Here is a 27,825-nt window from a genome sequence, read left to right as displayed (position 1 = left end):
CATCTCCTGATGAGGATAGCGACTTCGACGTCTCGCCGCCTAACGTCAAAGTTAACTTCGAAATAGCGCCCGACGCATGTAGCCGTGACGGGCGCTATTTCGAAGTTAGTGCCGCTACTTCGAAGTAGCGTGCACGTGTAGACACGGCTCTTATGAGGTAAAATGTTACTCAGTGAGTAAGGATATTAGAATCTAACCCAAAATTAATAGAGAACTCTATTCTGCCACTTTTGCTGAGTTGAGTAGCACTTTACTCACCCAAAATAGCCCTCTGTGGGATGATGTCCCTTAGGAGAGAGCTTGGAAACAAAGTGGAAGAAATGAAGCTGCAATCTCGTAGCTGACCTTTCAGTCTTAGACAGGCATATCCACAGACCCTTCCCTGGGATCAGGAATCAAATCACTAGGCCAAGTGAGGTGTCTAAGGAAAGCTGGTGATTCACTGAATGAGTGTATGCTGCTTATATGTTTGTATCAGTTTTATATGAGAAGTGGTAAGTATTGGTTCGGTGCTTGTAGCTGAAATTATAGTCTCTGGGGCTGTGTCTACACAGCTGAGTTATTTCAAAACAACAGCAGTTAATTCAAAATAACCTGTGCAGCATCTAAATGATGCACACGCTATTTTGAAATAAATTCAAAATTGCGGGTGCATTATTCTGATTCTAGTAAACCTCATTTCCCGGGGAACAAAGCCTATTTAGAAATAGGCCACAATGGGCTCCAATGGAACTATTTCGAAGTAGCGCTATGAACTGGAAATGCTATTTCGAAATAACTGTGGGCTATTTCAAAATGCATTTTGTGTGTGATTGTAGCTGTTTTGAAATATCTTATTTCAAAATAGGGCTGAAGTGTAGACATTGGCTGGGAGACCACACTAGGGGTGCGTCTACACTAGCTGGCTACTTTGAAGTTGCCAGCACAACGTCAAAATAGTACGCGTCACGTCTACACGCACCGTGCGCTATTTCGACGTTGAGATCGACATCAGGCAGCGAGACATCGAAATCGCTATTCCTATCCGAAGTTGGAAACAGCGCCCTACTTTGACGTTCAACGTTCAACGTCGAAGTAGGGCATGTGTAGATACTCCGCATCCTGCTACATCAAAATAATGGGGTTCTCCATGGCAGCCAGCAGCTGAGGGATTGAGAGATGCTCTGCCCAGCCCCGGCCGGACTCTATGGTCAACCCGTGCAGCAGCCCTTAGCCCAGGGCTTCTGGCTGCTGCTGCTGCTGCAGGTCCATACCATGTCTATGGGGTCTGCAACCAGTTGTCGGCTCTGTGGATCTCGTGCTGTGAAGGCCGCATGTGTCTGGGAGGGGCCCTTTAAGGGAGCGGCTTGGGGCTTTCCTGGCCCCTTATTTCGACAGGGAGCGCTTGTGTGTGTGTGTGTGGACACTCTGCGTTTCCTTCTGGGGCGGCTCCTTTCGATGTTCTCCGTCGCTACTTCGACATTGAACGTCGATGGCACCAGCCCTGGAGGACGTGTAGGCGATACGCATTGAAGTAGTCTATTTCGATGTTCTTACGTCGAAATAGGCTACTTCGACATAGTGTGCCAGTGTAGACGTGGCCTAGGGGGCGTGGCAACCTACTGTAAAAGGACTCTTAATCAGGGAGTGGAGTAGTTAATTCCAATCCACATCTGAGAGATTTGGTTGTGGATGTGTGGTGTAGCCGTGGAGAGTGCTAATGCAGAGTGCCTAAAAAAAGGACATGGATGGGGATCTGCTCATGTGACAGGCTCCATTTCTGATGTGCTTCCACACAGGGCCTATGGCTACACTAGCCCCAGAACTTTGAAAGGGGTGTGATAATGAACCTAATGAAAAGATGCTAATGAGGCACTGCCATGAATATGCAGCACCTTGTTAGCATAACGGCGGCCACGACACTTGGAAAGGACCCCACACTTCAAAATCCCCTTATTCCTAAAACCAAATAGGAATAAGGGGATTTCAACGTTTGTAGGGTCCTTTTGAAAAGGATCCAGTGTAGACAAGCCACGCACGATCGAAAGAAGCACTTTCAAAGTGCCGTGGTCATAATTATGCTAATGAGGTACTGCATATTCATGCAAACACCTCATTAGCATAGAATCATAGGACTGGAAGGGACCTCAGGAGGTCATCTAGTCCAGCCTCCTGCTTCAAGCAGGATCAACCCCAATTAAGTCATCCCAGCCAGGACCTTGTCAAGCCAGGACTTAAAAACCTCAAGGGATAGAGAATCCACCACCTCTCTAGGCAACACATTCCAATGCTTCACCACCCGCCTAGGAAGTAATTTTTTCCTCATATCCAACCTATACCTCTCCCTCTTTAGCCTCAGACCATTGCTCCTTGTTCTGCCATCTGTCACCACTGAGAACAGTTTCTCATCATCCTCTTTAGAGCTCCCCTTCAGGAAGTTGAAGGCTGCTATTAAATCACTCCTCAGTCTTCTCTTCTGTAAACTAAACAACCCCAAATCCCTCAGCCTCTCCTCATAGGTCATGTGCTCCAGCCACTTAATTATTTTTGTTGCCCTTCACTGAACCTGCTTCAGCAAATCCACATCCTTTTTATACTGGGGGGGGGGGCCCAAAACTGGACACAATATTCCAGATGTGGCCTCACTAGTGCTGAATAGAGGGGAACAACCACTTCTCTAGATCTGCATGAAATGCTCCTCCTAATACACCCCAGTATGCCATTAGCTTTCTTGGCTACAAGGGCACGCTGTTTACTCATAACCAGCCTTTCATCCACCATAACCCCTAGGTCCCTTTCTGCTGTGCTGCTGCTTAGCTGGTCAGTTCCCAGACTATAACAATGCCCCTTTCGAAGTTCTGGGGCTAGTGTAGACATAGCCAAGGAGAACAATGTATTTCCCTCCACATGGACAAGGGTATAAAGGGGACCCAGCAGTTCCTCCATTTGGTCTTCAGTCCTCAGTCTAGCTCATCACCTTAGGAACATCTCTGCTATGACTGCTGACCCAGCCTAGCAAAAGATGTACTCCAGAGACTTTTCAAATAGCAGCTTATTCCATTTGCTGCAAGCCTGGGTCAAGAACTTTGTGATTGATGTATGTTGGTTGATTGCTTTAACAATTTTGCTTTCACTTTTATCCTTTTTTTTTTTAATTAATAAACCTTTAGACTTTGGGTTCTAAACAATGGGCACAGTTTGCTCTTTTGGGTAAGATCTAAGACATACATTGACCTGGGAATGTAGCTGGTCCTTTGGGACCAGAAGAACCTGTTCAGCTTTGGTGAGATTGCTTTAAACAACCTCTCATCCATGTAAGGAGGGTTCCAGCTGTGGCGCAAGGGAAGCTGGAGTGTCTGAGGGAATTGCTGATGTGATTTCTTGCTGGCCAGAGTAGCAGCAGAAGTGCTCTGTGTGACAGGTTTGGTGCCTTATAGTGGAGGACCCCGAGGCTTGGGCTCTGAGTAACCCTGTTTTCAGCAGTTTGACCTTGTTTGGCTCTCTCAGCCGTGCCCAGAGAAACCTCCTATATTACAAGTATTACAGAGCAACTAAAAAAGGGTAGAGTAAAGCACAGAGAATTAGTGGGATTCAGTTCAGAAGTCACTGTGTAGAGAGGGTACAACGTCCAGCGGGAGAAGTCCCACACCAAACCAAAAATAAACCATAACCTGATTGCATCTGACAAAACATTTCCTTTCTACTTACACATCTGTATGCCCAGATCTCTTTTTGGCCTGCATATTTACTGAATTCCTTAAGCCTGCTCAGGCTTAAACCTCTCTGTGTCTCTCTCCTCCGGCCACACAAAAGAAAGACCCTTCAGCAGGCAACTGCTTCAATGCGAATGGTCCCTCTCTCTTCCCATTGGCTCACCTGGCAGCTTGCCCACAGAGAACCCTCTGGTTTAACCCTTTTCAGGCATTCATTCATTCCCAAGAGCCTTGAGGTTCCTTCCACTTCTATTCAGCCCTTAGCCTGGCTCCGCAGTACAACCTGTCCCCTTCTTGGGTTGTATACACTTTACCTGCGCCCAGTAGGGTAACCCAGTCCAACCACAACTACAGGCATCGTCCCAGTACACAGCAGCCATGAACTGTTCAGTTCAACCCCTCACTGCTGTTCCCTGGACCGATTCCTACGGTGCCCTTCTGTCTCCAGCCTGAGCTCAGGGCCAGCAGTCTCGGGCCCTTCCCTGCAATCTCCGTGCGAGTTCAGCCCACTGCCAGCTCTGGCTGCTTGTCGGTGTGCTCTAGTGCCCTTCCTCACTCTCTGACTCCGAGCCGGCCCATCAGGCTGCTCATCCCTTGCAGCTCCTTCTGCATGAACCCGCTGGGCTCTGGTTGCGTATCACCAGCCTCTGGGGAGCCTGTTTCTGTGGTTTCCAAGATGGCTCCTCTGGAAAGGCCTCTCTGCACAGGCCTGTAGGACTCACCTTGAATGCTCTGCTCATCCCTCATGGCTGCTTCCTGGGGTAGGGTGTAATACACCTGGGGGGCCTTCGGCAGGGGGCCCCCCTCCCAGTGCAGCTGCCAGCACAAAGGGGTCCTCTTGTAGTACACAGTGTAAGTCATATACCCCATACTCCCCTCATTACATCCGTGTTTCCAATTACACAGCGGAGCAACAACCAGGGCTTCCACAGGACCCTGAAAGCCGTGTGCCAGAAGAACGGTGTGTACATGTCGCCCACCTTTGGCTGCATAGACGTGAACAGCGCCCTCGCTGAGCCCATCTACAACGCAATCAACCCCGTCTTTGCAGAAATATTCAGGAGAGACGATTCCGGCCCCACTCAGGCTGCAGAAGCACCAAGCAGCCCTCGGTAAGGCTGTCTGGGCTCCCCATTGGCCTCAGGGGGCCTCAAGAGCCCTGTTCTTTGGCCCTGTAGCAAGTCCCGTGACGCCCAGCCCCTTGGTCTAGGGCGGTCGGCAACAAAAAAGGGGGGTTAGGGCACCAGCCCGCACTCAGTTCGGGCAGTCACCGCTACCCCCGTACAGGCCCCAGCCCTCCGTCCAGGGCGGGGCAGCAGTTCACAGGAGTTATATAGTTCTGGGCCCAGCCCTCAGTCCAGGGCGGGGCAGCAGTTCACAAGGATAAACACCGGCCCAGCCCTCAGTTTGGGGCGGGGCAGCAACACAAGGGAAAACACCAGCCCAGCCCTCAGTTTGGGGCGGGGCAGCAACACAAGGTCTACAGACAGGCTCAGCGGGGGCTGGCCCTGTCAGGGAGGGGGGTAGGGGGTCGCAGGCCCTCCCACTCCACTGCGACCCGGCCCGGGGCCCTGGGGGTCGCTCACATGCAACCCCGGCAGTGGGGATCCAGACCGCAACACACTGCCATTGGTTCGTGAGCAACGTTCCCCGGGCCACTTCCTACCTCACCCTCTGTTGGCGGCAGGTCCCAGTCCATCTGGTCGAGGGGTCCTCCTAGGTCGGTCTCCTCTGGGTTATCCGCCTGTGGGGGCTCCGGCCAATCGTCCATGACCACGTCGTTAGGGTAGTCAGGCGGTGGTAATACAGGAGATGCAGGGCGGTCCTGGGTCTCAGTGTTGTAGGGGTCCGCCGGGGCTCTGGGGCAGCCTGCTCCCGGGGCCTTTTCCACGGGAGGGGGTCTCCACCGGCGGGAAGGTCCCGGTAGGTCCGGGAAGTCCGGGTAGTCTCCCTGGGGCATACGGACCCGGGGTTGCGGGGAGCCTCTGGGGGCCTGCTCCTTTGGCCTGGCCGGGCGGCCGCAGGCCCTCTCCCTTTGTCCCCGGGGAGCTCGGGCAGGCACGTCCTCCCTGCCCGGAGGCCCAGCACTGAATGGTTCCCGAGCCCCGCCTTTGGCTCTTCTAGCCCTTGGCCCCGCCCTCTGAGGGGCGGGCCTCTGGTCTCCTGACTCCGGCCCCGCCCACCAAGGCCTCTGCATAGCTTCCCCGGCCTCCGGGTCTGCGGGAGGCCATACTGACCCGCTACAGGCCCTCTTGGGTAACCCAGCCCGATGGAGTTCCCCACTGGCTTTCCTAACCCCGTTCCAGCTGGGGCATGGTGGGATGTTCTGCTGGGAGTACAGGATGGCTGACACCTTCATGTCGCTTCCCAGCAGCCATGGTAGCACGGTATATATTATCCTATATACCAGGCATGGCCAAACAGTTAGGGACTAATCAATGGATAGAGTGCATGGAGCCATGTATTCTATATTCATTTCTATCTTTCTCTCTATCCCCATATGCCCCATCTATCTATCTATCTACCTATCCCCGTAGGCCCCATCTATCTATCTATCTATTTATCCCCATACACCCCATCTATCTATCTATCTATCTATCTATCTATCTATCTGTCTATCTATCTAGCCCCATATGCCCCAGCTATCTATCTATCTATCTATCTATCCCTGTAGGCCCCATCTATCTATCTATCCCCATACACTCCATCTATCTATCTATTTATCCCCATACACCCCATCCATCCATCGATCTAGACAGACAGATAGACAGATAGATAGATGGCTCAATGCCCTCTCCCTCTCCCAGAACCAGGCACCTCCACCCTCACGCCTGCTCTAACTCGATGCCAGTGACTCATTGACACTGCCACCGCACTGCCGTGCCCTTCTCCCACCAAGCACAGATGCACACGCAGAGCGGCAGCCGGCAGTCCTGGTGCATGCTCCGAGGAGGAGCAGCTGCATTTAGTTGCTCAAAGAGCCACAGGGTGGCCACACCCGCTATGGAGGCAAGCACCACAAGGAGTGTCTCCTTGGAAGCTCCCTTCACAGCCCCTGGCGGCTCCAGGCCAATGTTCCCATTCGGGTTTTCTTTCAGAAGTGCATTTTTTGTCATCCATGCGTGGAATGAATTTTTTGTGGACAGAGGCCTGTGCGGCTGCGCACCACCACTAGAAGCAGAAAGCCTCGCTGTGAGCGCTCTGCTGATCAGCTGGGCGGCACTGGCCTCTCTCTTGAGCGGCTGCCCCGGTGCAGAGCGTGCAGGGCGGGAACGCTGCACCAAGCACGCTGTGTGCGCCCAGGAGCAGAGCCAGGAAGTGTCGGCACAGCAGGCTGAGCTGTAGTGATGGGCCTGCCCCGGGCTAACCCTGGCACCCCTGGCCCAGCACTTTGCCTCCTGCCTGGTTGCTCTTTCCCAGAGAATTCAATTGTTACAGCCACACTTCAGCCTGGACCAAAGAGCTGTCAAGGGGATTTAAAACGGCCCTGGCCTAGGGGATCTCCCAGCTGTGGTTCCCCTACCCCCAGGGAAGCTGGGCAGAGGCTGGGGAGTGTTATAGGCACAGTGGGCACTGGATTCCTGTGTGGCTGAGTGGACAGGACAGTTCTTACGGGGTCGGTCCTGGGGCAAAGGGTTCCTCTAGCATTTGCCCCTGGGCAGCCCTGGGACTGTGGGGGAGATTAGAGCCATCTGTGTCTCTTCTCCCACCTTCTCCGTTTGTTTGCGTTTCACGTGGGGGTGTCTTGTAACTGATTTGCCTTTTGTTGTGGGACTAGCCCCCAAGAGAGCCCCAGAGCCTCACTGAAGTTCAGGCTGAAGATGTTCAAGGACTCTATCCAGAAGAGGATCCATGAGATGGAGAAGAACACAGGGGCCAGAGACAACGACAAGTTCCAGTTCTTCATCGAGGAGGTAAATGGCGGTTAAGGCCCCGTGCCGCTGGCCAGCGCCTGGGGGTGAGCGGCACCCGGCTCTGCAGCCCCTTGGCTTGGCCCTGCCCGGGGGCAGCAGGGCAGGGGAACAATGGGAGGTGACAGCGGGGGAAGGGGGCTCTCAGAAGCTACGTCTACACGTGAATGCTACATCCAAATACCTTATTTGGATGTAGCGAAATCAAAATAGGCTATTTCGATGAATAGCGTCTACACGTCCTCCAGGGCTGGTGCCGTCGACGTTCAACTTCGACGTTGGGCTGCACCACATCGAAGTAGGCGCTGCAGGGGAGCATCTACACGCCAAAGCAGCCCACATCGAAATAAGGGTGCCAGGCACAGCTGCAGACAGGGTCACAGGGCGGACTCAACAGCAAGCCGCTCCCTTAAAGGGCCCCTCCCAGACACACTTGCACTAAACAGCACAAGATCCACAGAGCCGACAACTGGTTGCAGACCCTGTGCCTGCAGCATGGATCCCCAGCTGCCGCAGCAGCAGCCAGAAGCCCTGGGCTAAGGGCTGCTGCACACAGTGACCATAGAGCCCCGCACGGGCTGGAGAGAGCGTCTCTCAACCCCTCAGCTGATGGCCGCCATGGTGGACCCCACTATTTCGATGTTGCGGGACACGGATCAGCTACACATGCCCTACTTTGATGTTCAACGTTGAAGTAGGGCGCTATTCCCATCTCCTCATGGGGTTAACAACTTCGACGTCTCGCCGCCTAACATCAATTTCAACTTCGAAATAGCGCTTGCCACATGTAGACGTGGCGGGCGCTATTTCGAAGTTGGCGCGGCTACTTCGAAGTAGCCGGCACGTGTAGACGTGGCTAGAGAGTGCAGGATCAGCCGTGGGCAGAACTCTGCCCCTGGCCCGCTGACCAGCAACACTCACAGCTGGAGGTTGTGGCCGACACATGCTGTTCAGCGGAGGCGCTATGGGGGGAGGGGGCTGTGCCCCAGCCCTGCCCCCACAGGCCTCACCCTCACCCTGACTTTTGCCTCCCACCTTTTCCCACCACCACTCTGCTCCCACTCCATCCTCACCCCCAATTCCACCCCGCTCACGGGCGCACCCCGCCCTCACGCCCCACCTTACGTTGATTCACGCAGACTAACCTCATCCTGAGCAAGCTGGAAAGAAAGATCCTGACGAAAAAGATGGCTATCTACCTGTCCCTGGGGGGGTCCATCCAAAGCGAATTGCAGCCTTTCTATGAAGGTAGGAGCCCTCAGCTGGGTGGCCCGGTGCTTTAAGCGGTGGCTTGCTCCCTGGCGGCAGGCCCAGAGGTGAGAACCATGAACCTCTTTAATGCCATCCTCCTAAGCGGGCACGGTCAGGTGAAGGGAAAGCATGCTGGGCTCTCTCCTCCAGCATGAAGAGAACATGAGCGCCTGGCCCAGGAACAGACCTGCCGGGGGCCTGATGAAATGGCTGGAAGGAATGGTCGAGTAACGACTTCGGGAGCGGGAGCAGGGGTGGCCAACCAGGGGTTCTGGTGCCACGAGCGGCTCTTCAGGGGGTAACAGGCGGCTGCTGTCAGGAGCCAAGGTGGGAAAAAATGGTGGGTGGCACCAAAGGCGGCACCATGAGTCCCACTCTCCATCCCTCCCGCAGCTGCACTGCCCCATCAGTGCCCCTCCCCACTCTCCATCCTTCCTGCCCCATTAGAGCCCCTCCCCCCATCCCTCCCGCCCCCATCAGTGCCCCTCCCCACTCTCCATCCTTCCTGCCCCATCAGAGCCCCTCCCCCCATCCCTCCAGCCCCCATCAGTGCCCCTCCCCACTCTCCATCCTTCCCGCCCCATCAGAGCCCCTCCCCTCTCCATCCCTCCCGCCCCCATCAGTTCCCCTCCCCCCTCCATCCGTCCTGCCCCCATCAGTGCCCCTCCTCCCTCTCCATCCCTCCTGCCCCCATCAGAGCCCCTCCCCACTCTCCATCCTTCCTGCCCCATTAGAGCCCCTCCCCCCATCCCTCCCGCCCCCATCAGTGCCCCTCCCCACTCTCCATCCTTCCAGCCCCATCAGAGCCCCTCCCCCCTCCATCCCTCCCGCCCCCATCAGTGCCCCTCCCCACTCTCCATCCTTCCTGCCCCATCAGAGCCCCTCCCCGCTCCATCCCTCCCGCCCCCATCAGTTCCCCTCCCCCCTCCATCCATCCTGCCCCCATCAGTGCCCCTCCTCCCTCTCCATCCCTCCCGCCCCCATCAGTGCCCCTCCCCACTCTCCATCCTTCCTGCCCCATCAGAGCCCCTCCCCCCATCCCTCCCACCCCCATCAGTGCCCCTCCCCACTCTCCATCCTTCCTGCCCCATCAGAGCCCCTCCCCCCATCCCTCCCGCCCCCATCAGTGCCCCTCCCCACTCTCCATCCTTCCTGCCCCATCAGAGCCCCTCCCCCCTCCATCTCTCCCGCCCCCATCAGTGCCCCTCCCCACTCTCCATCCTTCCCGCCCCATCAGAGCCCCTTCCCCCTCCATCCCTCCCGCCCCCATCAGTTCCCCTCCCCCCTCCATCCGTCCTGCCCCCATCAGTGCCCCTCCTCCCTCTCCATCCCTCCTGCCCCCATCAGAGCCCCTGCCCCCTCCATCCCTCCTGCCCCCATCAGTGCCCCTCCTCCCTCTCCATCCCTCCCACCCCCATCAGTGCCCCTCCCCCCATCCCTCCCGCCCCATCAGTGCCCCTCCCCCCTCTCCATCTCTCCCACCCCCATCAGTGCCCCTCCTCCCTCTCCATCCCTCCCGCCCCATCAGTGCCGCTCCCCCTCCATCCCTCCCACCCCCATCAGTGCCCCTCCTCCCTCTCAATCCCTCCCGCCCCCATCAGTGCCCCTCCCCCCTCTCCATCTCTCCCACCCGCATCAGTGCCCCTCCTCCCTCTCCATTCCTCCCACCCCCATCAGTGCCCCTCCTCCCTCTCCATCCCTCCCACCCCCATCAGAGCCCCTCCCCTCTCCATCCCTCCCACCCCCATCAGTTCCCCTCCCCCCATCCCTCCTGCCCCATCAGTGCCCCTCCTCCCTCTCCATCCCTCCCGCCCCCATCAGTGCCCCTCCCCCCTCTCCATCTCTCCCACCCGCATCAGTGCCCCTCCTCCCTCTCCATTCCTCCCACCCCCATCAGTGCCCCTCCTCCCTCTCCATCCCTCCCGCTCCATCAGTGCCCCTCCCCCCCTCCATCCCTCCCGCCCCATCAGAGCCCCTCCCCCCCTTCATCCCTCCTGCCCCCATCAGAGCCCCTCCCCCTCCATCCCTCCCACCCCCATCAGTGCCCCTCCTCCCTCTCCATCCCTCCTGCCCCCATCAGTGCCCCTCCTCCCTCTCCATCCCTCCCGCCCCATCAGTGCCCCTCCCCCCCTCCTGCCACCATCAGAGCCCCTCCCCCTCCATCCCTCCCACCCCCATCAGTGCCCCTCCTCCCTCTCCATCCCTCCTGCCCCCATCAGAGCCCCTCCCCCTCCATCCCTCCCGCCCCATCAGTGCCCTTCCTCCCTCTCCATCCCTCCCACCCCCATCAGTGCCCCTCCTCCCTCTCCATCCCTCCCCCCCCATCAGAGCCCCTCCTCCCTCTCCATCCCTCCCGCTCCATCAGTGCCCCTCCCCCCATCCCTCCTGCCCCCATCAGAGCCCCTCCCCCTCCATCCCTCCCACCCCCATCAGTGCCCCTCCTCCCTCTCCATTCCTCCCACCCCCATCAGTGCCCCTCCTCCCTCTCCATCCCTCCCGCTCCATCAGTGCCCCTCCCCCCTCCATCCCTCCCACCCCATCAGAGCCCCTCCCCCCCTCCATCCCTCCTGCCCCCATCAGAGCCCCTCCCCCTCCATCCCTCCCACCCCCATCAGTGCCCCTCCTCCCTCTCCATCCCTCCTGCCCCCATCAGTGCCCCTCCTCCCTCTCCATCCCTCCCACCCCATCAGTGCCCCTCCCCCCTCCTGCCCCCATCAGAGCCCCTCCCCCTCCATCCCTCCCACCCCCATCAGTGCCCCTCCTCCCTCTCCATCCCTCCTGCCCCCATCAGAGCCCCTCCCCCTCCATCCCTCCCGCCCCATCAGTGCCCTTCCTCCCTCTCCATCCCTCCCACCCCCATCAGTGCCCCTCCTCCCTCTCCATCCCTCCCGCCCCCATCAGAGCCCCTCCTCCCTCTCCATCCCTCCCGCTCCATCAGTGCCCCTCCCCGCATCCCTCCTGCCCCCATCAGAGCCCCTCCCCCTCCATCCCTCCCACCCCCATCAGTGCCCCTCCTCCCTCTCCATCCCTCCCGCCCCATCAGTGCCCCTCCTCCCTCTCCATCCCTCCCGCCCCATCAGTGCCCCTCCTCCCTCTCCATCCCTCCCGCCCCATCAGTGCCCCTCCCCCCTCTCCATCCCTCCCACCCTCATCAGTGCCCCTCCCCCCTCTCCATTCCTCCCACCCCCATCAGTGCCCCTCCTCCCTCTCCATTCCTCCCGCCCCCATCAGTGCCCCTCCTCCCTCTCCATCCCTCCCGCCCCATCAGTGCCCCTCCCCCCCTCCTGCCCCCATCAGAGCCCCTCCCCCTCCATCCCTCCCACCCCATCAGTGCCCCTCCTCCCTCTCCATCCCTCCCGCCCCCATCAGTGCCCCTCCCCCCTCTCCATCTCTCCCACCCGCATCAGTGCCCCTCCTCCCTCTCCATTCCTCCCACCCCCATCAGTGCCCCTCCTCCCTCTCCATCCCTCCCGCTCCATCAGTGCCCCTCCCCCCCTCCATCCCTCCCGCCCCATCAGAGCCCCTCCCCCCCTTCATCCCTCCTGCCCCCATCAGAGCCCCTCCCCCTCCATCCCTCCCACCCCCATCAGTGCCCCTCCTCCCTCTCCATCCCTCCTGCCCCCATCAGTGCCCCTCCTCCCTCTCCATCCCTCCCGCCCCATCAGTGCCCCTCCCCCCCTCCTGCCACCATCAGAGCCCCTCCCCCTCCATCCCTCCCACCCCCATCAGTGCCCCTCCTCCCTCTCCATCCCTCCTGCCCCCATCAGAGCCCCTCCCCCTCCATCCCTCCCGCCCCATCAGTGCCCTTCCTCCCTCTCCATCCCTCCCACCCCCATCAGTGCCCCTCCTCCCTCTCCATCCCTCCCCCCCCATCAGAGCCCCTCCTCCCTCTCCATCCCTCCCGCTCCATCAGTGCCCCTCCCCCCATCCCTCCTGCCCCCATCAGAGCCCCTCCCCCTCCATCCCTCCCACCCCCATCAGTGCCCCTCCTCCCTCTCCATTCCTCCCACCCCCATCAGTGCCCCTCCTCCCTCTCCATCCCTCCCGCTCCATCAGTGCCCCTCCCCCCTCCATCCCTCCCACCCCATCAGAGCCCCTCCCCCCCTCCATCCCTCCTGCCCCCATCAGAGCCCCTCCCCCTCCATCCCTCCCACCCCCATCAGTGCCCCTCCTCCCTCTCCATCCCTCCTGCCCCCATCAGTGCCCCTCCTCCCTCTCCATCCCTCCCACCCCATCAGTGCCCCTCCCCCCTCCTGCCCCCATCAGAGCCCCTCCCCCTCCATCCCTCCCACCCCCATCAGTGCCCCTCCTCCCTCTCCATCCCTCCTGCCCCCATCAGAGCCCCTCCCCCTCCATCCCTCCCGCCCCATCAGTGCCCTTCCTCCCTCTCCATCCCTCCCACCCCCATCAGTGCCCCTCCTCCCTCTCCATCCCTCCCGCCCCCATCAGAGCCCCTCCTCCCTCTCCATCCCTCCCGCTCCATCAGTGCCCCTCCCCGCATCCCTCCTGCCCCCATCAGAGCCCCTCCCCCTCCATCCCTCCCACCCCCATCAGTGCCCCTCCTCCCTCTCCATCCCTCCCGCCCCATCAGTGCCCCTCCTCCCTCTCCATCCCTCCCGCCCCATCAGTGCCCCTCCTCCCTCTCCATCCCTCCCGCTCCATCAGTGCCCCTCCCCCCATCCCTCCTGCCCCCATCAGAGCCCCTCCCCCTCCATCCCTCCCACCCCCATCAGTGCCCCTCCTCCCTCTCCATCCCTCCCACCCTCATCAGTGCCCCTCCCCCCTCTCCATTCCTCCCACCCCCATCAGTGCCCCTCCTCCCTCTCCATTCCTCCCGCCCCCATCAGTGCCCCTCCTCCCTCTCCATCCCTCCCGCCCCATCAGTGCCCCTCCCCCCCTCCTGCCCCCATCAGAGCCCCTCCCCCTCCATCCCTCCCACCCCATCAGTGCCCCTCCTCCCTCTCCATCCCTCCTGCCCCCATTAGAGCCCCTCCCCCTCCATCCCTCCCGCCCCATCAGTGCCCTTCCTCCCTCTCCATCCCTCCCACCCCCATCAGTGCCCCTCCTCCCTGTCCATCCCTCCCGCCCCCATCAGAGCCCCTCCCCTCTCCATCCCTCCCACCCCATCAGTGCCCCTACCCCCTCTCCATCTCTCCCACCTCCATCAGTGCCCCTCCTCCCTCTCCATCCGTCCCGCTCCATCAGTGCCCCTCCCCCCATCCCTCCTGCCCCCATCAGAGCCCCTCCCCCTCCATCCCTCCCACCCCCATCAGTGCCCCTCCTCCCTCTCCATCCCTCCCGCCCCATCAGTGCCCCTCCCCCCTCTCCATCCCTCCCACCCTCATCAGTGCCCCTCCTCCCTCTCCATTCCTCCCGCCCCCATCAGTGCCCCTCCTCCCTCTCCATTCCTCCCGCCCCCATCAGTGCCCCTCCTCCCTCTCCATCCCTCCCGCCCCATCAGTGCCCCTCCCGCCTCCATCCCTCCCACCCCCATCAGTGCCCCTCCTCCCTCTCCATCCCTCCTGCCCCCATCAGTGCCCCTCCCCCCTCTCCATCCCTCCCACCCCCATCAGTGCCCCTCCTCCCTCTCCATTCCTCCCGCCCCCATCAGTGCCCCTTCTCCCTCTCCATCCCTCCCACCGCCATCAGAGCCCCTCCCCCTCTCCATTCCTCCCACCCCCATCAGTGCCCCTCCTCCCTCTCCATTCCTCCCGCCCCCATCAGTGCCCCTTCTCCCTCTCCATCCCTCCCACCCCCATCAGAGCCCCTCCCCCCTCCATCCCTCCCACCCCCATCAGTTCCCCTCCCCCCTCCATCGCTCCTGCCCCCATCAGAGCCCCTCCCCCTCCATCCCTCCCACCCCCATCAGAGCCCCTCCCTGCTCTACATCCCTCCTGCCTCAGAGCCCCTCCCCCGCTCCATGCCTCCTGCCTGCCTGGATCAGGAGTTCTGCAGCTTGCAGGGGTTTGGGAGGGCGGGGTGAAGCGAGGATGTGGCTCTCTTGGTGGAGTGGCCAGAGGGGTGAGAAGAGGCTGGGCGAAGCTGAGTGTGACAGGGAGAGGTCACAGCAGACCCCTTGAGGTGTCCCCCCCGTGGGCTGATCAGGCCACTGACACCCTCCTTCCTGCTCTCTGGGACTCCCCACCATCCTGGTCTCCCCAGCCAAGGCACAGAGCTGGTGTTACCACCCCCTGCACAGCAATGCAGATGCGGATAAACCACAGCTCTGGGCAGGTGCAATTCTAGGGCACAGCACCCAGGGAATCAACCCCCAAAGGGGATCAAAACCCCACATAAACCCATCTCTCTCTGAACAAAAGGTTTCCAGGTACTGAGTTTCCAGATCTTGGTCTGTTAGTTCAAGGGCTCTGTCATGGGCAGCTTCCTGGGCTCTCTGTCCCACTAAGAGTCTAGGTACATGTGAGTCCTTTCCCTGAACCGCTGCCTTTAGGTCAGGTGAAAGCATCAAGTCATAAAAGATCCTATCCTGACCCGGCTCTCCTGTCAGCTGCAGAGCAGCTGTGTCTCCTTAGGCTGTGCCAGGCCATTTCCAAGGCAGGCGGAAGACAAAGGGACTGAAAGATTCCTATTGCTTACAAAACAGCAAGACGTCCTGTGGCACCTCACAGACTAACAAATATTTTGGAGCAATATTTTTACTCCAAAATATCTGTCAGTCTATACGGTGCCACAGGATTTCTTGTTGTTTTTGAAGATACAGACTGAGACGGCTCCCTCTCTGATACTTGGAGAGAAAAGCTTAAACAGACTTTCCCCCAGGGCGGGAATCCTTTTGTAACCCTTCTGCCAGGAGTCAGCAGCAGCCAGGGCCGGGTTCAACATCTAGGGCTTCCTTTCCATCCATCTCACACAGAACCGGCCCAAACCCCTACCCAGTAGCTTGGGAAATTCACACACCCCTGGGCGCCTCGGCGAGGCAGTGCTTCCCCACTCACAAGCAGAGTCTGAGTGTAGAAAAGAACTTTTAATGAAAGAGGCGGAGAAGTCATATGGCATAAACTTGGCAAACTACCACTCCCAGAGTTCATAACCAACCCTCCAGTAACTGTCCCAGCTCAAATGGCTTGAGCAGTGTCCTTGGCCTCTCAGGCTCACCAGTCCGATACCATAAACAGCCAATCCACACACCCAACTTTCTCTGCACCCCTACTTCAAATGCCCCACTTACAACCCAGTCCAGTCCGTGCAGGCCCTGACACCTCACCCTGATGCTCACTGAACCTGAGGAAATGCCCCCTTTACGCTGGTCCGGCGTTCCGCTTGATCCCTGCCAGCTGCCCCACCGGCCAGCCACCGGTCACGCTGTCCATCCATCTGCTGCTGCTCCTACTGTCCAGCCACTGGTCACGCCTGCCATCCGTCCGCAGCTCCTCCCACCGGCCAGCCGCCAGTCACTCTATCCATCCGCTGCTCCTCCTGCTGGTCCCGCCTTCCACCTGCTGCTGTCTTGTGGGTTTTGTTGTAAGCAAAACCCCGTGATTCCAGCTCTCCGTGATTCCAGCTCATAGTGGCATTCAGCTCTAGACCTAGCCACAGCTCTCAGCATCCCCCAGAGTGGATTCTCACGGAACAACTATAGACCCATCTTTAGGCGTACCTGTGAGCAGTGGTGGGGAAACCTAGTCCATCCAGTCTTACAGCTTTCGAGCCAACAGGCTTCCAGCCAGCTGGCCCGGCCACTATGCCTCCCCCTTTTCCTCACACAGAATGCTTTGAGGGGGGAGCCCCCTGTAATCCATATCTTACGCAGCAGTGATGACTGCCCTGTACCCCCACAACTTCAAGCACTTCCACTGGGTGATAGCATGAATTGTGACTTTACAACAACGTGCTGTTTACAATAGACAAAACCTCCCTGCTTCGCCTGCTCCCATGAGGCTTTGTTTACCAGGTGTTACATATGCACACCTTTGTATTTTCATGCAAATGATCTCTGCAAAACACATTCCCCAGCTCCTTCAGCAGCACTGAACTCCTGCTGGCACATTCCTCACAAGTTGTTTCAACACCCCACCCCTCCCGACTGGAAAAAAAACCGAACTCCAAACCGGAGGCCTGTGCCAGGTGGCACGGTCACGTCTCTTTTCAGACTTCCTTGGTGGGGCCTCTTGCTCTTTGGTGGGTGGGTCTTTTGCAGGGCTCAGCTCCTATTCCCATCCAGGTGCTGCTGGCTGCTGGCAGTCGGGACAGGCTGGGTTCAGGGACTGAGTGCACTGCACACACCCATTCAGACCTTCCTCACTCACACAAAGGAAAGCTCACTTCAGGGAAAGCCCTTTCTTTTCCAGAGGAACAGCCAGGATTCCTCACAGGCTCATGGTATCTGCAAACAATCCCTCACCAGCCTACAAGGCTCCATATAGATCCAGCAGCTGCCACAAAACAAAGCCCACAGAAAGGCACAGGACTCAAAACCAGCCATGACTGACATCCCCCTCTGCCCTGGACTGGGCCAAGCGGAGGCTTTATACAGCATTTCTGGGAGCACCCATAATGGCTGTCATTAGCAGCTTTAAAACTACGTGCAGGCGTACACTCTGTGTTTCTAACTTCACCTGGATGAACAATACCTGCACAAAGAGCTGAGATGCAGAGTCAGCAGGTTGTACCCCTGAAAACGATAAGTATCAGAGGGGGAGCTGTGTTAGTCTGTATCCACAAAAACAACCAGGAGTCCTGTGGCAACTTATAGACAAACAGATATTTTGGAGCATGAGCTTTCGTGGGCAAAGTGTGGGCATGGAACGCATGTGGACATGAAGGGATCATTTGCACTGAGGACTAGGAGAGAGTGTTATTCTCTGGAGCACCCTCTGCCTTCTCCAGCACTAAAGTCACGTCCCAAGAAGAGCAGCTGGATGTCCCTTTGATTGAGGCTGTCCCTGCCATTGGCTGCCTGTAGCTTCCTCCTCTAAACCCTGTCTCCAGCATCTTCCTCCCACCCCTAAACTTCCCCGGACTTGCCTAGCACAGTGAACATTCCTATCTTTCCAACAGAGGCAGCTCAGGTAAAGGGCATGGGATCCTTGCAGAGGATGCAAAATATCCTCAGGGAGAGCATTTTGAAGAAGACGGACAATGGGATGTTTGAGGAGGCAAAGAAGAAGATGAAGCTGCGGCTGCAGAAACTGAAGGTGAGGGACATTCCCCACTGCTCGGTGGGGCTGTACTTATGGGTGTGGGTGTGGGTGTCTGGGAAAAGCCCCGTGTCCAAAGAGGGAGAGCCCCGAGCAAGCTACCCAGCCAGAGATTAGGCCAAAGGTTCTGGCACAAACCACTTGCTTCATGCGATGTTTCATTTCTGCCTACAAGAGACACAAGGTGACCTCGATTTTCAGGGGAACATTTTAGTCCTTCATCCTACAAACACACCTGTGATTAACTGTGCAGAACACCAGGGAGAACCCAAATGGGCCCCAGGGTAAGTGTGAGTGTGTTTGTAGAACCATTGTAATATTTGTGGAGCCCTGGTCATAGCCCAGCCTCAATGTGCTGGGTGCTATCTAAACACAGAAAAAAAGGACTGACCCCACCCCAGAACTCACAACACCCAAACCTGGACTACCGCATGCAGCTCACGTCATCCCCTCTCAGACAGGTAGATTAAAATTGGAAACAGGTGCAGAGAATGGCAGCAACAATCATTAAGAGTATGGATCAGCTTTTGGATGAGAAGTTATTAAAAAGACTCAGACTTTTGAGCTTGGGAAAGAGATCTACAAGGGGCGTGTTATAGCTCTAAAATATCTTGAACGGTGTGGGGAAAGTGAATTAGTAAGTGCTACTTCCTCCTTCACATAACACAAGAACAAGGGATCACCCGATGAAATGAATAGAAACTGAGCCACTCCACACTGGACAGGGAAAGATGGAAGAAAATAGTGAGAGAGGCATCAGACACCAACGGGCGCTGAGCCCACAGTTATTGATGGTAAGGAGGAGGAAGGTAAAACAAACTAAAGCAAGTACATTTTCGCAGCATGCACAGTCAATCTGTAGAACTCATTCAGGGCAGCTAAACACTGGAGCAAATGACTCAGGGTGGCTGGAGAATCTCCAGCCCTGGGGATGTTTAAGAGCAGGTTGGATAAATAGCTCTCAGGGACGAGCTAGATGACGCTTGGTGCTGCTGTGAGGGTAGGGGACTGGACTTGGTGACTCTCCAGGTCCCTCCCAGTTGGAGTATTCTATGATCCTGTGATTGCAGGGGATGTTGTGGAGGCTAAAACTACAATGGGATTTCAAAAGAGAATTAAATAAATGGGTGGAGAATAGGTCCATTAGAGCTTATTAACCAGGATAGTCAATAATACAACCTCAGTCTCTGTGTGTCCCATGCCTCCGAATGCCAAAAGCTGGGAGTGGTCGACAGAGGATGAATAACTCAGTAATGACCCTGTTCTGTTTCATTCCATCTGAAACACCTGGCAGTGACCACTGTTGGAGGACAGGAAAATAGGCTAGATGGACCACTGATCTGACCCCATATGGCCATTCTTATATTCTCTATAGCAAACTGCATGGAACTTGAACACTGTAGCTAGAAACAATAGTGATTGTACCATTTTCCTTAGAGTAGTCCTATCTTCCAGCAACTCAGACCTTCTTTGCTTAGAATAATAAGCAGTTTTTTAACACCCTAAGGAACAACACCTTCTACAAGCTCCTTAAAGCTCTGTGCCCATGGTAACTGTGAGCACACCTATTTGTCGGTGACTCCAAGTATTTGTTGACAGGATGCTGAAAGAAGCAAACAAGAAGTTTGATGTTGCTCCTTATTTTTGTGCATGCAAAGCAATTGGAACTCTGCCATGAAACCTCTGGGGGTTCCATGCCAGTCCCAAGCCTGGATAAAGGAGGAGGGTTGGTCAGATGAGTGTTGATGCGCTGATCGTAAAACAACAATATGAATTAAATCTGATGCCAGTACAACTAACTGATAAAAGATGCTGACTCATACGTCGCCCAGATAAACAAGGTCCATGGCACCAATGGAGGGACCAGGGTTGGGTCAATAAGTTGGCTATTGAAAGAAAATTGGAACTAACACATATACTATCAATTGGAATGTGGAACATCGAAACAGTGTGGGTGACTGAAAAGTCAGAGCTACTTCAAAAAGAGACGGAGTGATACCAATGTAATATACTTGGACTGGCAGAGATGCACTAAACAGTATCAGGAAAGGTGTGCAGTTTCGAAGTCATTTGGTCAGGGAAGGAAATGAAGCATGAGGCAAGAGGTGGATTACTTTTTAGCAAAAGAGCTGGAGGAGTGTTAGGATACAAACTGGCAGTGCGAGAATGATGGTTCGAGATTCAAAACGAAACCTCTCCACATCTCAGTCATGCAAATGTATGCACCCATTTCAGACATTACAGAGGAAGAAACTGAGCTGTTCTATAAGGACTTGACAGAGACGCTGGAGGAGATACCAAAGAGAGATGTGTTGATCACTGGAGGAGATTGGAACGTGAAGGTTGGAACAGATAATGAAGGTTGAGAGACAGTCATGAGAAGGCTTGGATTTGGAGAAAAAAACAAGATGAGAAACTACTCAAGTTTGCTATGAAGCACAGGGTGGTGACCTGCAACACGAGAGTCCAACAAAAAGACTGGAGGAAGTGGATATGGCGACCTAACGATGGGAAGTCCAAGAACATGATAGATATGATCTTGATAAGAAGAAGATGGGTAATATCAGTACTGCAGTGCCGAACTTTCCAAGGAGCAGATATAGACTCAAACCACAATCTAGTGATCGCGAATGTCAAGATGAAACTCAAGAGAAAGTATAAGATGAAGTTCAGAAAAAATGAGAGGTGGCAAGGCTAGGCGAGGAAGAAATAGGGAATGCATACAGAGCAGTGCTCAAAGAGATGATCAGGAATGCGGGCACAGAGAAAAACCTAAATAAGGGAGTCGAAGGGATAGCCATGGCAATAGAAGAGGCAATTGAGCAGACAGTTCTGGAAGAAGAGAATATGAATAAGAAGTGGATTATGTAGGAGACGCTAAAGTTGGTCCAAGAGAAGAGAGTGTTGAAATCAGAAGGGATGTTTCCAAGAGGGCAGAACAGCAATGCAACAAGGTAAGGAAAGCAGCCAGAATGGATAAGGTGAAAAGTTTAGAGGAGATGTAGAGAGCTATTATGGTGAATGTAAGACCAGGGAGGTGTATAAAATGATTAGGAATATTAATAGGAAGTGGCAGCCGAAGCAGATGGCGAATAAAGACAAGGATGACGAGGTGCTCATGAATAAGGAGAAGGTTGTACAGAGATAGATGAAATATTGCACCAAACTCTATGAAGCACAGTTGGACTTTAGTGTCTCAGAGGGACTGATTGAAGATCTGAAAGAGATATCTCCACTGAGCATCAAGAGCAAGGCCAGTATTTCGAAGGAGGAAGTAGAAAGAGCAGTGAAATGACCAAAGAATTACAAGAGCCCTGGAAAAGATAAGATCACGGGAGAGATGATCAAACATGGTGGAGAAAGTATGATTCAGAAAATACACAGACTATGTAATTTAAGCTGTGTCTACACGTGCACGCTACTTCGAAGTAGCGGCACTAACTTCGAAATAGCGCCCGTCGCGGCTACACGCGTCGGACGCTATTTCGAAGTTAACTTCGACGTTAGGTGGCGAGACGTCGAAGTCGCTAACCTCATGAGGGGATGGGAATAGCGCCCTAGTTCGACGTTCAACGTCGAAGTAGGGACCGTGTAGACGATCCGCGTCCCGCAACGTCGAAATTGCCGGGTCCTCCATGGCGGCCATCAGCTGGGGGGTTGAGAGATGCTCTCTCTCCAGCCCCTGCGGGGCTCTATGGTCACCGTGGGCAGCAGCCCTTAGCCCAGGGCTTCTGGCTGCTGCTGCGGCAGCTGGGGATCCATGCTGCAGGCACAGGGTCTGCAACCAGTTGTCAGCTCTGTGTATCTTGTGTTGTTTAGTGCAACTGTGTCTGGGAGGGGCCCTTTAAGGGAGCGGCTTGCTGTTGAGTCCGCCCTGTGATCCTGTCTGCAGCTGTGCCTGGCACCCTTATTTCGATGTGTGCTACTTTGGCGTGTAGACGTACCCTCGCAGCGCCTATTTCGATGTGGTGCCGCGCAATGTCAAAGTTGAACATCGACGTTGCCAGCCCTGGAGGATGTGTAGACGTTATTCATCGAAATAGCCTATTTCAATGTTGCTACATCGAAATAAGTTATTTCGATGTTGGCTTCACGTGTAGACGTAGCCATAGTGTGGAAAGAAGGGAAGGCACCTAAGGAATGGACAAGATCCGTGCTCGTGACAATACACAAAAAAGGAAGTGTCTTGGAGTGCGAGAGCAATTGCCCCAACAAGTCATCTAGGCAAGGTGCAGATGATGATACTGACAGAGAGACTGAGACAGCAGAGAGAAGAACATCTAGCAGACGAGCAAGCAGGATTCAGGAAAGACAGAAGTATCATACAGTAGATATTTGCACCAAGATTGGTAGCAGAAAAAGCTCGATGAAGAACAAGAACATCTACAATTGCTTTTGTCAATTTTCAGAAGGCATTGGACAGTATAGATCAGAAGGTGACTTGGGTGGTGTTGGAGTTGTACGGAGTGGATGGCAGACTGATATGGTTGTTGAAGGATTTCAGGGACAATGCGGAGGCAGTGGTGAGAATGTGAAGAGTGTTGGGAAGTTTGTCTAGAATGAGTAGAGTTATGAGACAAAGAGATCTGATATTGCCAAATGTCTTCATCACACACCTAGAGAGAGCGATGGACAAAATCCAGGAAAAGGTAGAAGGGCTATCCGTACATGGGATGAGGATCGACAACCTTTGGTTCTCAGATGATACAGTTGTCATTGAGGAAGATGAAGAGAAGCTAGCGAAAACAGTGCAAGTGCCAAATGAGGAAGGGAAGTGGTACGGACTGATTATGAACATCGATAAAATGAAGACAATGGTGTTTGGAGATAAGGAAAAAGGAAGAAAGATCAGTGTAGATGGTATTGAACTAGAAAATGTAGAAATGTTCACATATCTGGGGAGCAACATAATGTATGATCTAGACTGTAAGAAAGAAATAGCGACTAGAATAGCGAAAGCAAGAGCAAGTTTGAAGGCGATGGATAAGAGCTGGAAAAGCAAAGAGATTAGCTTAGGAACGAAGCTGAACATCTTGAAAACGTGTGTATTCAGCAGCACGTTGTACGGATGTGAGACATGGGTGATAAAGATTTGAAAAGAAGAATATTGGCGTTCGAAAGGAGTTGTTATAGAAAGATTCTGAGAACAGGATGGATGCAGAAGGTCCCCAGTGAGGAATTATACAGAAAGATACAGCTGAAAGAGAACCTGCTGCAGGAGGTTATTCAACGGAAGCTACAACTATTTGGCCATATTTACAGAATGAACTATGAAGGGAAAACCAAGCCCCTGGTATTCGGCATAATGGATGGTTTGAATAGGAGAGGCAGACCCTGCAGAGAATGGGTAGATGATGTAGTAGATTGGTGCGGAGCTAGTCTACAGAACCTGAGCTATGCTGCACTGGACAGGGAAAGATGGAAAGCAATAGTGAGAGAGGCATCAGACACCAATGAGCGCTGAGCCCACGGTTATAGATGATGTTGATGACGAAATAGGAAGGAAGATCAGTGTAGATGGGATCGAACTAAAGAACATAAAAAAGTTCACATATCTGGGGAGCAACATGATGTATGATCTAGACTGGAAGGAGGAAATAGCGACTAGAATAGCGAAAGCAAGAGCAAGTTTAAAGACAATAGATAAGATCTGGAAAAGCAAAGTGATTAACTTAGGATCGAAGCTGAGCATCCTGAAAACAGGTGTATTCAGCAGCATGTTGTATGGATGTGAGACACGGGTGATAATGAAAGATTCAAAGACAAGGATACTGGCATTCGAGAGGAGTTGTTGTAGAATGATCTTAACAATAGGATGGATGCGGAAGGTCGCCAAAGAGGAATTCTATTGGAAAAATACAGCTGAAAGAGAACCTACTGCAGAAGGTTATACAATGGAAGCTACAGATATTCAGGAGTATCAGCAGAATGAACAATGAGCAAAAAGTCAAGACCCCGGTATTCGACACAAAGGACAGTTCGAGTAGGAGAGGCAGACCCCACAGAGAATGGGTAGATGATATAGTAGATTGGTGCAGAGCTAGTCTACAGAAACTAAGCCACTCTGCACTGGACAGAGAACGAAGGGAGGAAATAGTGAGGGAGGCATCGGACACCAGTGGGCACGGAGACCATGGTTGTTGATGGTGATGACGATGAAACCAATGGGGCCTGCAGTAAGCGTAAAGAGTTGTTGAATTAGCCCTGTGTACCTCTGTGGATTGCAGTGAACTACTTTAAATGGTTCTGGTGACATTGGAAATGACATAGACAAGGTAACTGAGGTACTACCTGCCATTGGTCCAGTGGTTTCTGTTGGTGAGAAAGACAAGCCTGCAAGCTTCACAGAGTTCATCTTCAGGTCAGGAGAAGCTAACCCATGTGTCACAGCTAGATACAAGGTGAAACTGGTTGTCAAGCCTAAGGGTACCAATTTAAATGAGGTCAGCAGCTAACACCTCTGCAGAGGACAAAGGAAAGTTAGCAGGTTGCAATAAGCCATAAAGCCGGTGTCTCTCTCTGGCCACGTCTACACTGGCCCCTCACTTTCAAAACGGGCATGTTAATGAGGGAGTTTGGAAGATGCTAACGAGGTGCTGCCATGAATATGTAGTGCCTCATTAGCATAATGGCAGCTGAACATGATTTGCCAGGGCCCCTCATAGTTTTTTCAATGCAGAAGGAAAATTTCTTTTTTCTCCCATAGGTCTTGGCTCACCATGTGACTAGGTGGGTTACTGAGGCGTGTTGCCACAGCCCAGGAGGAAAGTCCCACTTTCCTGAGATGTGACGTGTGGGCATCTGTTCCTTCGTTTAGCCCATCACCCGTGCTGGGGAGGAGATCGCACCTCCCACTGTGTCCTCTGAGCCCTAAAGCATTTCTAATACAGCTATCGAGCCAGTATCCATAACTCCATGTACAAACACGGCACAGACATACTAGTAACACAGACAGATTCAGGGCATCGCCAGCTTCCATTGGACACCTCACTTGGCCCAGCCGGCACAAGGTTCAGTGCCGCTGTCTAGTATGGTGGCAGAAATGGCTTCTATAGTCAGTTTAAAAATCCAACAAGGTCACAACCCCAGATAAAATCTGTTCTGCCTGCAAGCCACCTGCCAGCTCTTTTGTGAATTCCCCCTGGGAGCTGAGAGTCGAGTTGGGCTTTTTTCCTTCCCGCCCATCAGAACCAGCAATGAAAGCTCTGCAGGGCCAGCCAGGCCCATGTTACACCTTTGCAGCCCCACAGCCATCACGCGGTGCTCGCGATGGTACCTGTGTGCCCGTTGGTGGCAGTGCCGGGGTGTGCTTGATTGTGATCAGAAATTCACAGAGAATTCAGTTGTGCCGCATGAGACGGTGCAGCTGCCAAAATCTGCGAGGTTGCTTCCACACTCACATGCTGTGCGATGTGTTTGCTGCAGACCGAGATCATAAGGAAGCTCCAGATGGACATCTCCATCATGTTCAAAATTGCCTTGTGCCACTGGGCAGAATTCACCAACAGGCTGCCAGGTAAAACCGAACTCTCCCTCTATGTGTGCGTGTGACTGCAGCCCCTCTGATCCCTGAGCGTATGCAATGATACAGCAAGGGGCTCACGTGCAGGTTTCCCGCAGGGGCCAGCTGCTGAACCAGGCCTGTGTATGATTTCTGAGAGTGAACTGGCCTGGGTGTATGGGGCAAAGTCCACTGTCTTGCTATGTAGAGCTGCCATGGGGGGTGAAGCAGGAACCTCCTCCCAGCCAGGACTGGATGGCTCTGTGGGGCTGAAAGGGGAGCCTCCTCCCAGCCTGCTGCCAAAGGGGGCTGATGCAGAAGGTCCCGGTGAGGGCGGAAGCCATGTTTGATGCAGATTCAGTAGCCCCAGTCCAGCCCCCTACAATCGTCTCAGAGGGGCTGCAGAGAGGTCACAAAGGGCCGCACAGCAGCCTTGCCTCCAGGTCACTCTAAGGGCTCTCCAACCTCCATGCACGCAGCCTAAATACTCAGGGAGTTTTCCATTGACTTCAGTGGCTGTGGAGTCAAATGACTTGCCCAGGGGCTCCAAGGGATGCTCCGAGGAAGAGCTGGAATCACACCCACCTCTTCCACGTGCCAGGGCCCTGACTGCAAGGTGATCTGTTCTGTTGCTGGCTGTGCTGTCTACTTCTGGGTGGCCTTGGGTACATCATAGAACTGCCCTGTGACTCCGTTTGCCCATCTGTAAAATGGGGACTGTTTGCCCACCTTTCCAAAGTACTTTGCACCTGAGGGATGAAAAGCTCTCAGGAGTGCTAAATAGTCTTCACTTCAGAGGAAAGAGGTTAATAAGAGTAGAAGCTTTGTGGGAAACCATATAACCCATCCACAAATGCTACTGGCAAATTTCCCTAAAAGGCAGAGATGAGACAGCAGCAGCGTTCCTTCTAAGCTCAGTGCTTGGGCAACTGCCCTGGGGAGATTCAGGTGCTGTCCAGCTGATTAGCAGAACGGCACAGCCTCCAGCAACATGTGTTTGTACTGGTGGTGCCCATCTGCATGTGTCTTGGTGCATATAACAAAATTTATTCTTCCCATGGATGGGAAAAATTAGAGGGAACCCTGGATCCCGGCAAGAGAGAGCTCCGAGACATTGCAGAGGACTCTTTCCCAGGTGGCTGGTTTGTGAGTCTTGTCCCAGTAGTCAGGGTCTAATGGTCTGTCAGTTGTAGGGGGTTTCCCCACGTCACACTGGCAGAGACTCTGGGAGTTTGTCTTCTTCTGTCTCGAAGTCTTTAGATCAAGATTTAAGGACTTCAGTGCCTCAGCCAGAGACTACAAACCCGCTACAGGTGTGGGTGGGTGAGGTTCTGAAGCCTGCGATGTATAGAGTAGAGTACTGTGATGGTCCATGCTGGTCTTCGAGTCTGAGTCTATGAGGTAAGCATATTACGGCTGCAGTCCAGCAAAGCACTTAACTACAGACCGTGGTAACCCTTGTTTGCTGTCATTGCTATGGGGGGTCAGACTGCTTTCCTTGCTACAGACCAAAAGGAAATGTAGCATTCTTTTTTCAAAAGACAGGCAACGAGCCGTGTTTGAATCTGCTGTTCTTTTTGCAGACTTCGAGGACGAATACAGACACATTAACAAGCTTCTTGAAAAGCTGAAAGAATGTGACTTTTTAAAAAGCGACAGCCAAAGTTCTCATTCATAACATCTGCATTTTAATGAGCTTGTTAGAGACTTTTTGCTTTAATTTTGTGGGGTATTAATTGAGCTATTTCAATAAATATTGTCTCTTATTTAAGTGATTGTAAATCAGGAATTTTAAACACATTGATTGTAGCATTAATTAATTGGAGTGTGAAATATAGATGAAATATGCCATTGTGTTGTGCTTGAAATTTCAGCAAATCAAAGAGTGAGCGAGAGACACTCTTTTTTGTTAATTTTCAGTACATTGGAGTAGTACCTTGTAGGGGACACCTATGTTTTCATACTCAGCTCAGTTCAAATACTTTGTTCAGAGATTTTAATTCCGAAGCACAGGGTATGCAAAGAACCCAGCTTGCTAATGGTGGAGTCAAGCGTGCACATTTCAAATGCAATCTTAGGTATTTTATAAGAACAGGATTAAAACTGCTCAGGGACTTTTTTTTTTTTTTATAATTGGCAGCTGACAACATTTGCAGACTTTTTCTCCAAAAACCTGAATGGTATATTTAAAGGTTAGCAGGGGAAAAATAGAGGGGTAGACAGAATGACAGTATAAAGGGGGGTGCCCAGAACAGGAGAATTGATTTCCCACTGGGAGACTCCAGCAGGATCCACCCATCTACTGATGATCG

The 27,825-nt window shown here is 54.3% G+C and overlaps 1 protein-coding gene across 1 annotated transcript in view; it reads left to right on the top strand.

The window, feature by feature from the left end:
• The window catches only part of LOC142010661 (nuclear GTPase SLIP-GC-like), a 73,228-nt gene extending 45,795 nt beyond the window's left edge, over positions 1–27,433 (top strand). Inside the window, exons 13-18 of the mRNA XM_074989065.1 lie at positions 4,599–4,804; positions 7,471–7,606; positions 8,743–8,851; positions 17,873–18,009; positions 25,438–25,528; positions 27,097–27,433. Coding sequence (XP_074845166.1) covers positions 4,599–4,804; positions 7,471–7,606; positions 8,743–8,851; positions 17,873–18,009; positions 25,438–25,528; positions 27,097–27,191 — 774 coding nt within the window. The 3' untranslated portion in view covers positions 27,192–27,433. The remainder of the gene's footprint in view (positions 1–4,598; positions 4,805–7,470; positions 7,607–8,742; positions 8,852–17,872; positions 18,010–25,437; positions 25,529–27,096) is intronic.
• The last annotated feature ends 392 nt before the right edge of the window (positions 27,434–27,825 follow it).

This window comes from Carettochelys insculpta, chromosome 3 (genome assembly GCF_033958435.1).
Source record: "Carettochelys insculpta isolate YL-2023 chromosome 3, ASM3395843v1, whole genome shotgun sequence".
Lineage (NCBI taxonomy): Eukaryota > Metazoa > Chordata > Testudines > Carettochelyidae > Carettochelys > Carettochelys insculpta.
The sequence above is the reverse complement of the archived record's forward strand: the minus strand, read 5'-3'. Positions and strand labels throughout refer to the sequence as shown.